The sequence below is a fragment of the Dipodomys merriami genome, unplaced genomic scaffold (genome assembly GCF_024711535.1).
Source record: "Dipodomys merriami isolate MVZ:Mamm:240054 unplaced genomic scaffold, mDipMer1.0.p SCAF_307, whole genome shotgun sequence".
Classification (NCBI taxonomy): Eukaryota; Metazoa; Chordata; class Mammalia; order Rodentia; family Heteromyidae; genus Dipodomys; species Dipodomys merriami.
The window spans coordinates 648,992-661,253 of NW_027204571.1; the positions used below are offsets into that span (position 1 = coordinate 648,992).

Consider the following 12,262-nt stretch of genomic DNA (forward strand, 5'->3'; position numbering starts at 1 on the left):
TGATTTTTAAAAAGGTATACCATTCAATAAACCCAAATCTTTACTACAACCACTGACTGCCCAAGCTATTTTAGTCATCAAATCTAAAATTATAAAAAGAAGTAAATTTTCTACAATAACTTGTAAAAATATACTTTGGTTCTTTTTTTTTTTTTTTTTGTCGGTCGTGGGGCTTGGGCACTGTCCCTGTACTCTTCAGCTCAAGGTGAGCACTCTACCACTTGAGCCACAGCACCACGGATTTTCCTGCTTGGGCTGGCTTTGAACCTTGATCCTCAGATCTCAGCCTTCTGAGTAGCTAGGATTACAGGCGTGAGCCACCGGCAACCAGCTTATACTTTGGTTCTATGTAATATCAAAGTGAGAAATGCTGACTGCAAAGAGGGGTCAACACAAAGCCAGACAACAATGAGAAATATGGTAGAGAGAAAAAGAGTACAGATAAGGAAGAAAGATAGGAGAGGAGAGGAAGGAGAGAAGGTAGGGCAGGGAAGAGGAGAAGAGGAGAAAGGGAGGGGAGGAGAAGGAGAGGGGGCTCAAGGAGCTGGGAGAGGAGGAGACAGGGACAAGGAGATGGGAGGGGTAGGAAAGGGAGAAGGAAAACAGAGAGGAGACAACAATGTACATATAAGGAAACACAGTGTGACCAAAATACTATCTACATGGCCATCAAACGTGAGAAAATCACCAAGAGGGACAGAAAAACAAACAAAGACAAGGAAGCAGAGTACACTGGAACATCCTCCTTTCCTCTTTTAGTACGTGGTGGATCTACCATTGATTTAAGCAAGCTGGTGGTTAATGCTTGCCCAAATAAGAGGATAAACTAAGCTAAGGACCAGATTCAAATCACTTACTAAATGCTGTCCGACGCAGTATGGACAACCAAAGAACTTAACAGTAAACAGCAAGAGAAAACAACAGAATTTTAAAGTACAATTCTATAACCAGCAGTTTTTTGATTCAACATAGGGCATATGAATACATATACTAATGTTCACATTTATTAATAATTTTCCCTCACAACAAACATTTTATCCTTATATAGCATTTGCAAAGGCCAAACTTATAAAAGCCCTGATCATAATTTTAAATTAAGGTTAAATTTAAACTCTAATTTTTCTTATATTAGTAGAATAATTTCCTTGTCAAACATCCTAACAATCTATAAAAGTTAAAGAATCAAAGACAATGTGGGTGCTGTATCAGAAATATTAATTTGTTTTATAATTCTGGGCCTGAAACCTTTAGCTTTATAAGTGTAACTGACTAGTTTGTAATTTATTTTTATATTTATTGTCACTTAACACAGATTTGTAATAGTTGAGATGAGCTGGGACAGTAGAATGTGGGGATTCCATTCCATGCTCTGGTCTAGTCTGGAGCGTGCACTTGTCATCACTGAGTAAGGTGAGCTGCACTATACTGCATTTGCACTGAAAATTTAGACCTACTGTAGAAGTGAGAGGATTGAAGAGCTGTGCTTCTGACAGCCTAGATGATGAGGAATGAGCTAGTAATTGGCTCATTTTGCTTAAAAATATTTAGTGTCAGATTGCTGCAACCACTTTTCTCAAGAACCTGCAGTAAAACACTACAGTGAAAGGGAAAAGCCCAGGTTTCATTTTTGGTGCTGGGGGCCAGAACTGTGCTCAGGCTAAACATGAGCTCTACACTGCCCAAGAACAAGCTTGAGCCGGGCGCTGATGGCTCATGCCTGTAATCCTAGCTATTCAGGAGGCTGAGATCTGAGGATCACGGTTCAAAGCCAGCCCGGGCAGGAAAGTCTGGAGATGCTTATCTCCAATAAACCACTCAAAAACCAGAAATGGTTGCTGTGGCTCAAGCAGCAGAGCGCTCGTATTGAGCTGAAGAGCTCAGGGACAGCTCCCAGGCCCAAATATTTCTGCACATACCATCACCCATCCAGATGCTTTTCAAAACAAGAGAAGTTGAAGAATGCTCCTTAACATGGGGTCTTTGGGAGGGAGTCAGTTAATAATCACAGTATGCTAAAAAAAAACTAAAAATCTCTAGTTAAAATAGTGTACAAGTGAATGTTCACAAATTAACTCAAATAGGCGCTTTCACACATAAAAGTTCCTTTTGAGAATGACATGTCCTTATACAAGGGGAACTGGATATTTAGAATTCACAAGTTCTCTGTTAAATGGAGAATTAGCATTGGAAGGTTTCCATTTATTTGTTTATTTATTTAGTTAGTTAGTTAAGTTAGTTATACCAGTCCTGGGGCTTGAACTTGGGGCCTGGGCACTGTCCCCGAGCCTCTCTGTGCTCAAGGCTAGCACTCTACCACTTGAGCCACAGTGCCACTTCCAGCCTTTTCTGTGTCTGTAGTACTGAGGAATGGAATCCTGGTCTTCATGTATGTTAGGCAAGCACTCTACCACTAAGGCACATTTCCAGTCCTCCTTTTATTTTTTAATCTACTCAGTATAATAAATATCTGCTCACAAATCACAAAGAAAGAATAGAGGAAAGCTTTTAAGAGAAATAATTGGGGTTGGGAAGGTGACTCAGTGGTAGAGCACTTGCCTTGCATGCTTGAGGCCCTGGGTTCGATGCCTCAGCCCCACATAAGCAGAAAAAAAAAAAGCCGGAAGTGGTGCTGTGGCTCAAGTGGTAGAGTGCTAGCCTTGAGCTGAAGAGCTGAGGGACAGCGCCCAAGCCCAGAGTTCAGACCCCACGACTGGACCCCCCCCCAAAAAAAAGAGAGAAATAATTGATTCTAGGTTTCGGACAGGAAATGTACAGGGTGAGCCTGGAATACTGTGTCACATTAGGAAATAAATCACCAAAGTCTATTAGGGATTTCTTCAGAAGGATTCAGAGCTAGGTTTCGTGGTATATGCCTATAATCCTAGTGCTCAGGAAGCTGTGGCAATATTGAGAGTTTGAGACCATCCTGGGCAACACAATGAGATTAAGCCTATAGTTTAAATCTTGTGTTAAAGGTTTATATGTCAGCCTGACACCAGAGGCTTATTCCTGTATTCTAGTTACTCAAGAGGCTGAGATCTGAGCATCAGGGTTCAAAGCCAGCCCAGGCAGAAAAGTTGAGACTTTTATCTCCAATTAACTACAAAAACAAAAACAAAAACAAAAAAACAAACCTAGAAACAAAAACAAAAACCAGGAACCAATTCCAGCTGTGGCTCAAGTGACAGAATGCTAGCCTTGAGCATAGAAGCTCAGGGATAGCACCCAGGTCCTAAGTTCAAGTCCTAGGATAGGCCAAAAAAAAAATTCATTGTAGGACTGATGATGCAGCTCAGTGATTAAGTGCTTGTCCTTGTGTTTGAGCTCTAGCACACCTCTGCCCTTGGGGAAAAAAAAAAGTACAGACATGGATTTTTTTGTTTTTGTGGTGCTGAGATCCAACCCAGGGGATCACATATGCTAAGCAAGTGCTCTATCTGTTTGTTTTTTGTTTTTGTCGGTTGTGGGGCTTGAACTCTGGGCCTGAACGCTGTCCCTCAGCTCTTCAGCTCCAGGCTAGTGCTCTACCACTTGAGCTACATCGCCACTTCCAAAGTGCTCTATCTCTAGACCCTAAGTATCTAAAAAAGCATCTTTACCTTTGAAAGAAATTAAAATTTTCCCTTTAAAACTATGGCCTTTGAAAAAAAATGATGATGTCATACTTATAAACTAAAAGTCATAAATAATTCTTACCTTTCCAAGGTTTTCTTGTTCAGTAATATTTTTGGTATACTGTTCCCTAGAAAATTAACAAAAATTATTTAGTTTAAACTTCAATTGATTTAATCATATAACAAATTATAAACTAACACATGTAGCTATATATATTAAGCAATATATTTGGTAATATAGTTTAAGAGTCTGGAATAAAAAATAAACGCATTATCAAGTACTATGTCTTTCCTCATCTTCAGTCGGTTCTTTCAGGAAATAGTAAGTTAATGCAAGGAGGCATACTTCATATGAAATTATATTAAAAAATTAAGATGTTAAATATTATTTCTTATTAATCTACTCTTAAGGCAACAACAATCTATTTACTTAAACTTTGTATTTGAAGAAGTTTGCAGAAAGGAGAAAAAGTGTGTGTGTGTGTGTGTGTGTGTGTGTGTGTGTGTGTGTGTGTGTGTGTGTGTGTGTGTGTGTGTGTGTGTGTGTGTGTGTGTGTGTGTGTGTGTGTGTGTGTGTGTGTGTGTGTGTGTGTGTGTGTGTGTGTGTGTGTGTGTGTGTGTGTGTGTGTGTGTGTGATAGTACCAGGGCTTTGAGCTTTCACGTTCATGGCTGGTTCTACCACTTAAGCCATGCCTATAGTCCACTATTTTGCTGGTTAACTTGAGGTGGAGTTTCACAGATTTTTCTTCCTTGGGTTGGCTTCAAACTGAGCTCTTTCTAGTTTAGACTCCTAAGTAGCTAGGATTACAGGTGTGAGTCATTGTACTCAACTAAGTGCACTTTCACACTGGTAGTGGGGCTTGAATTTAGGGCCTGGTGCTGCCCCCGAGCTCTTTTTGCTTAAGGTTAATGCTCTGCTACTTTGAGCCATATCTCCACTTCTGGTTTTCTGGTAGTTAATTGGAATCTTCCAGACTTGTCTTCTGGGCTGGCTCTGAACTGTGATCCCCAGATCTTAGGCTCCTGAATAGTGAGGATTACAGGTGTGAGCCACCAGTATCTGGCTTAAAATGCACATTTTAAATAAACATTTAATAGTATCTAATTCTGAGGTTCTCTTTCTGTGAAGTTGTTCAACAGGAAACTCCCATGACTTAATGAACATAAAAACAAGGACTATTGGACTATTTACTTTATGAATGAATGTATATAGAAATGCTTAAGTAAATTATGGTTTGTACATTTAAAAGAAGAATAAAAGTGATACAAGAGGGGATGGAAAGGTGGCTCAGTGGTAGAGTGCTTGCCTTGCATGCATGAGGTCCTGGGTTTGATTCCTCAGCACCACATAAGCAGAAAAAGTTGGAAGTGGCTCTGTGGCTCAAGTGGTAGAGTGCTAGCCCTGAGGTACAGAGATGAGGGACAGCACCCAGGACCAGAGTTCAGGCCCATGACCAAAAAAAAGTGATAAAAGAGGATGAGGGCAGGGCATATCTATAAATACTGAAGTAGAAATTCTAGGTTATGTGCAAGCTGGGTGCTGTTCGCTCACCAACAAAAACTAACAAACCAACTGTGTGTACAAAAGCTCAGGACAGCATCAAGACCCTGGATTCATGCCCTAGGATTGGTACAAAAAGAAAAAAGAAAAAAATTGTGTGCGTAGCTTAGATGTTACTTTTTTTTTTTTTTTTTTGGGGGGGGGTCGGTCATGGAGCCTGAACTCTGGGCCTGGGCACTGTCCCTCAGCTCTTCAGCTCAAGGTTAGCATTCTACCACTTGAGCCACAGCGCCACTTCCGGCTTTTTTTCTTTTTGCTTATGTGGTGCTGGGGAATCGAACCCAGGGCCTCATACATGCAAGGCAAGTGCTCTACCACTGAGCCACCTTCCCAGCCCCTAGATATTACATTTATATACACATGTATATACATATACATACACAAATTTCCCATATATTTGCTAATATATACATATATAGACATATGAGAAAAGAATGTCATAATGTATACTGGTGTTAAAGTCTGAGGTGAGACAAAATGTGGACCTTTTTTTATGTGTATGTAAGCTGAACTCAGGGCCTGAACACTATCCCTGAGCTTTTTTGCTCAAGGCTGGCACTCCACCTCTTGAGCCACAGCTCTACTTCTAACAGCCTTTTTTTTTTTTTTCTGAGATGGTTTCACTACATTGCTCAGGATGTCTAGGAACTTATACTATGTTGCCCTTCTGTCTCAGCCTCCTGAGTGCTGGGATTACAGGCATGTACCACTACACTTGGATAGACAGCACTCAGTTTCGATGTATACTGTTTCATAATTATTGAGTTTTTTGGGGCTGGGAAGGTGGCTCAGTGGTAGAGTGCTTGCCTTGCATGCATGAGGCCCTGGGTTCGATTCCTCAGCACCACATAAGCAGAAAAAGCTGGAAGTGGGGCTGACGCTCAAGTGGTAGAGTTCTAGCCTTCAGCTGAAGAGCTGAGGGACAGTGCCCAGGCCCAGAGTTCAGGCCCTACTACTGATCAAAAACAAACAAACAAACAAACAAAAAGAACATAATTATTGAGTTTTGTTTTTACAAGTATTTATAGGAAAAATATTTCTAGTTTTAATGCAAAAAATTAAAATGTTCTTTATTTTAAAATAAAAATGTAATATTGCACAAAAAAAGCAAATGAGATTTAAAGTCGGTGACATGTTAAGATAAAGGTTGAAAGATAAGGACTAAGCAACAAATGGCAGCATCTAAGAGACTTTAGACTTTATGTTAAAATATAATCAGATTGGGCTGGAAAGGTGGCTCAGTGGTAGAGTGCTTGCCTTGCATGTATTAGGCCCTAGGTTCTATTCCTCAGTACCACAGAAACAGAAAAAGCCGGAAGTGGCGCTGTGGCTCAAGTGGTAGAGCGCTAGCCTTGAGCTGAAGAGCTGAGGGACAGCACCCAGGCCCAGAGTTCAGGCCCCACGACCAGACCAAAAAAAAAAAAAAAAGAATACAAAATTGAGAATCTAAGAAAACATAAATCACAAAAAAGAAAATGCAGTAGCCTAAAGAGAAGCAAAATTGTGTGAAATTGATGTGAACAGAGAGAATGTAAAGTAGACAAGGTCCTGACAGTGCTAAAAGTAGAATGTACACAGGAATGAGGGTGAAGAAGAACAAACAATTCTTACAAACCTTCATTTTCCCCTTAAAATTTACCAGACAGTAAGTCACACAGCTTGCCTTTCCAGCTCTCCAAAGGAAAACAGGTAGGAGTGTGTAAGAGGCATACCTTTTACGAAGAATGCACAGCTACAGAACAGACGGCTTTAAATCAATCATTTGCACCCCAGGCCTGAGAACAGTCCAAACTGTTCCAAATTCTTCATTTATATAAAAAGTTCTCAAGAAACAAACAGGTTTTGTATATTATATGTACTAAAACCTACTTTTTATTGATTAAGCAAATTTATTTAAGGAATAATTACGGAACTAAGGATGTAGCTCAATGGTAATATGTTAGCCCAGTACATCTGAGTGCCCTCGGTTTGATGCCCAGCACCATAAAAAAAAAAAAAAGAAGAAGAAGAATTACGGAGTACTTGTTATGTGCCAGTATGCCCTGGGTTTCAGGTCAAAATCAGGACAGAAATGGCAAAGCACCAATACATACATCATATTTAACTTGATCCTATGTATATTATTTTTATTTTATAGACAATGAAGTGATTTGCCCAAGGTGATACAACTATGAACTGAAAAAAAGAGGATAACAGATTTTATGAGCTGAGTGCCAGAGGCACATGCCTATAATCTTAGCTACTCAGGAGGCTGAGATCTGAGGATTGCAATTTGAAGCCAGTTTAGGCAGGAAAGTCCATGAGACTCTTATCTCTAATTAACTACCTAAAAAGCCAAAGTGTAGCTCAAGTGGTACAGTACTAGCCTTGAGAAAAAATAACAAAAAACCCCCCAAAACAACAAAAAAATCCCTCAGGAACAATGCAGGAGCCCTGAGTTCAAGCCCATGACTGGCACAAAAAAAAGAAAAAAAAAAGAATGTATGAGTTCTCCATTTTGAACTAAATAAAGCAGGCTGCCTTTTCAAAACTTTTCTTATATCTATCTTTAAGCTTACCAGAAAGAACTGCTGAAAATGAAAATGGAATGACAATAAAAATATTGTCTATAAGCCAGACAACAGTGGCTTACACCTGCAATCCTACCTGATACTCAGCAGGCTGAGATCTGAGTATCACAGTTTGAAGCCAGCAAATTCAAGAAAGTTTGTGAGACTCCTATCTTCAATTAAATCACAGAAAAAGCTGGAAGTGGTAGAGTTCTCTCCTTGAGCAAAAGGAACTCAGAGACAGTGCCCAGGCCTAGTTTAAGCTTCAAGACCAGCAAAAGAAAAAACATTGTCTATAATATTTTAAACAGGTATCAGTGAGTTCAGTTCAGAGAGTAATCAACACCATTTTTATTCCTAATATTCCTGTTATGTACAGCTATATTTAATTTAATTTATTTATTTATTTAGGTCCGGTCGTGGGGCCTGAACTCTGGGCCTGGGCGCTGTCCCTCAGCTCTTCAGCTCAAGGCTAGCGCTCTAGCACTTGAGCCACAGCGCCACTTCTGGCTTTTTTCTTTTTGTTTATGTGGTGTTGAGGAATAGAACCCAGGGCCTCATGCATGCAAGGCAAGTGCTCTACCACTAAGCCACCTTCCTAGCCCCCAGCTATATTTTAATATACATGGCACAATATTTTCTGCAGGAAAACTAGAGAAGGATGAAAATTCATAAGGATCTTTTTTAAAGGATAAAGAACATCTTGCTAGAAAAATAATGACAAAATTAACTGTATAGGAACAATTATTTCCTTCTTTTACTATTTATACTGATAAATTGAAAGAAACAAAAATTACTTTAAAAAAATTTTGTATTTTCAATAATAAAATCACTTAATCCCTTCTTCCTTTCTTCTGTGATACTGAGGGTTGAACTCAGGGCCTTCTACTTTGCTGTACAGATGCTCTATGACTTCAGCCATGTCTCCAGCCTTTTTTGCCTTTGTTATATTTTGAGTAAGGTCTTATATGTTTGCTGGCTTGAATCATAATCCACCTCTTTACACTTTCCACAAAGCTTGGATGACGGGCATGCACTACCATATCCAGCTATTGATTGAGATGGGGGTCTCCTGGTTTAAGTTTCAAACCATGATCTCAAACCATGGTCTTCCCAATCTCCATCTCCTGTGTAGTTAGGATTATAGGCTAACTTTTGTCATTTCTTAGCATTGGCCATATAGATTTATTAGAGCAAAGTCTACATTCAATGAAAAGATCTAAATAAGGACATTTTTAGTTTCGTATGTGAGAGTACACACTTTAGAAAAAACAATTGTTCTATTTATAGTACACTTTCAGTCTAGCTTGCATTCCAGTGCAATACATAAAAAAATTAAGATTGCAAGAATCTATTTCATAGATACCTTTCTGTAATATTAACATGTGTGTGTGTGTGTATGTGTATGTCTTCCACTTAAAATCTCAATTGCAATCTCAAAAGTAAATTCCAAGGCTTGGGTTTATTTTTTATTTTTTGCCAGTCCTAAGGCTTGAACTCAGGGCCTGGGCACTGTCCCTGAGATTCTATTGCTCAAGTTTAGCACTCTATCACTTGAGCCACAGTGCCACTTCTGGCTTTTTCTGTTTATGTGGTACTGAGGAATCGAACCCAGGGCTTCATGCATGCTAGGTAAGCACTCTACCAATAGGCCACATTCCCAACCCCTCAGGTTTTTATTGGATGGTAAATTAAAACATTTAAATTGTGATGATGGGCAAAAAAAGCTTATCTTGTTCAATTATTGCATTTTATTACAAGTAGTTAATTCAATTATAAATGTATTTTTAAAGGCAGGATTTGATTTACTACAGAACATCACAAGCTAGGATTACAAAAACAAAAAAAAGAACTAAGTAGTATTTACACACCCTACTCTGGCACATTGCAATCACACAGATTCTAGCTAAAATGCTCCATTGGCAGAAAGATGATGAGAGTCACAGCCACTTGGGGCTTTAAAAGGAGACCAAGTTAATGCTTATAAAGGAGCAATGATGAATTATACATATTCCTGGGGGAGGTGAGGGGCTAACAAGTTATTGCTTAGTGTTTACAGAGTTTCTTCTGGGTGATGAAAAGGCATGGAAATGGTTGGACAGCATTTTCAGGGTAATCAATGCCACTGAAATCTTGGCTTAAAAGTGGTTAAACTGCAGCTCTTGTTTTTTATATATATATATATATATATTTAAACATATATATGTACACACATACACATATATGTACACACACACACATATATATATTATCTCATAAATAGTAAGCAAGGAAGAGTTAGAATTTTATGTATTCTGCTTAGCAGGGAGGGAATATCCAGAAAATAATAAGATTCAAATACATTTTAGTATATATTTAAATATCCTAAGTTTATATAATCCTATGTTTTTTATAACCCCCCCCCTTTTTTTTTTTTTGCCAGTCCTGGGCTTGAACTCAAGGCCCAGGCATTGTCCCTGAGCATTTTTTTTTTTTTTTTGCCAGTCATGGGGTCTGGACCTGGGCACTGTCCCTCAGCTCTTCAGCTCAAGGCTAGTGCTCTACCACTTTAGCCACAGCACTACTTCTGGATTTTTTCTTTATGTGGTGGTAAGGAATCAAACCCAGGGCCTCATGCATGCAAGGCAAGCCCTCTACTGCTGAGCCACCTTCCCAGCCCCCCTGAGCTTCTTTTGCACAAGGCTAGCACTCTACCACTTGAGCCACAGCACCACTTCCAGCTTTTTCTGTTTATGTGGTACTAAGGAATCAAACTCAGGGCTTCAGGCATGCTAGGCAAGCACTCTACTACTGAGCTACCTTCTCAGCTCATTTCTAACACTTTTATAGATAAAAACATTAAGTAGCAATATAAAACAAAAACATGGCTTGCCTAATTGCCTTCCTCTTTTCTTGTTGATCGGAGGAGACATATGCTTTCATCTCATCAGTAGCGCGACGAAGTTGAACTTCTAGGTCCTAAATGGGAAGACAAATTTCAAGGAAGTCTTTGACACAGAAAAATCTCAGAAAAGAATTCAATCCATTTTCTTTGTCTTACCTTAATCATACAATTTGTATAATGGTATTTACTTTCTTCTTGAAGACACTCTTCCCGGAGTCCTCTAACTTCCTACAACATGTCATTTTAAATGAGCAATGTTATTGAAAGAGTAAGACAAATGCAGAGATGACTTTAAATATACAATAAAAGATCTACCATCAGTCATTTACTTTTATGATTTTTTAAGCATATGCAATTATTCTAATAAGAAAAAGGTAGCAATCTTTTCTAGAAACTTTTCTTATCACTCTAAAATCTGTAGGTTCACTTATCCATTATTAAGGTCTGCTGTGTGCTGAGGACACACAATTAATGAGGCAGACAGGTCCTCGTCACCTTGTTCAAGTAAGGAGACTGACATAAACAAGAAAATGAGTAATGAATGATATTTCAGATGGGGGCAGGCCATGAAGAAAAGTCAGAAGTAGGATAGGCTAGAGTAGGCTGGGCTTACCTGGGGTGGAGTGGGAAATGTTAGTTAAGGTGGTCAGGGAAGCCCTCCAGGGGGAGGTATATAGAAAGTTATATAGAAAGGTAGGCAAAAACCGAGGTGCAGAAGTAGTAAAGATGGGCTTGGCCTGTTCGTAGTTCAAGAAGAAGGCCTGTGTGGAAGGGCTCCATAGATGAGGGGCATAGTAAATGGATCTGAAGAGAACAAGCCAGGTGGGGGCCTGTGGTTTCAGTCCAAGTGTAAGTGGAAACCAGAGCAGAGTGCTGTGAACTGCAAAAGGTCTCTTTAGCTGTTCAATGGAAAGAAATCTTGGGAAGACAAATGTGGAAACAGGAATCCAGTTAGAAGGTCACTGTGGGAGTCCAGCAAGACACGACAGAATTTAGGATTTGGTGGTAGTGGTACAAATAGAAAAGTTCAGAGTGTACATATAAGATTTAAAAAATAAATACTTCTGGAGCTTAGAAGACAGGCAGGAGATGGTGATAAAGATTTGGAAATTTTTGACACTAATGTAGTGATAAAACGCATTCACAGCCAATATTTACTAAATTGTTATAGTAACAATTCTCTTCTTACCTGTTCTAATTTGGACCGATTGCTTTCGAGGCCTGCTGCACAGCTGTCATATTGGGATTTCTTTTCATCACACTCCTGGGTTAGTTCCTAGTATGAAAAGGGCAAATGACTGTATAAGTAAAAAACAAAGACCTAAAATGTGGATCTAAAACAATGTGTGCCCTTGTCAGACTTGTAACTTAACTCTAAGCTTCTTGGCATACTTAAGAGTTATTTATACAACAATCAGACATTTGAGAATTATGACAGATGGAGGTGCTGATAAGAATAATAGCTACCATGTATTGAGCTCTGTGCCAAGCTCCTTATTAGAAGCTTGGGATATAACAATGAACAAAACAGCTAAAAATTCTTCCTCTCAAGTAACATTCAAACAAGCATTTGTGCTGCTGTGGTAACTACAATGGGAATGCAAGGTGAATGAAGCACACAGGACTCTATGGGACCTAATCCACACTGGGGAT

The 12,262-nt window shown here is 39.2% G+C and overlaps 1 protein-coding gene across 3 annotated transcripts in view; it reads right to left on the reverse strand.

Moving 5' to 3' along the window:
* The window catches only part of LOC138840929 (intraflagellar transport protein 81 homolog), a 154,808-nt gene that overhangs the window by 30,592 nt on the left and 111,954 nt on the right, over positions 1-12,262 (reverse strand). For all 3 annotated transcript variants that reach the window (XM_070041363.1, XM_070041365.1, XM_070041364.1), the window contains exons 16-19: positions 11,799-11,885; positions 10,766-10,837; positions 10,598-10,683; positions 3,697-3,742 (exon numbers count right to left, since the gene is read on the reverse strand). In XM_070041363.1, the coding sequence (XP_069897464.1) occupies positions 3,697-3,742; positions 10,598-10,683; positions 10,766-10,837; positions 11,799-11,885 (291 nt within the window). The remainder of the gene's footprint in view (positions 1-3,696; positions 3,743-10,597; positions 10,684-10,765; positions 10,838-11,798; positions 11,886-12,262) is intronic.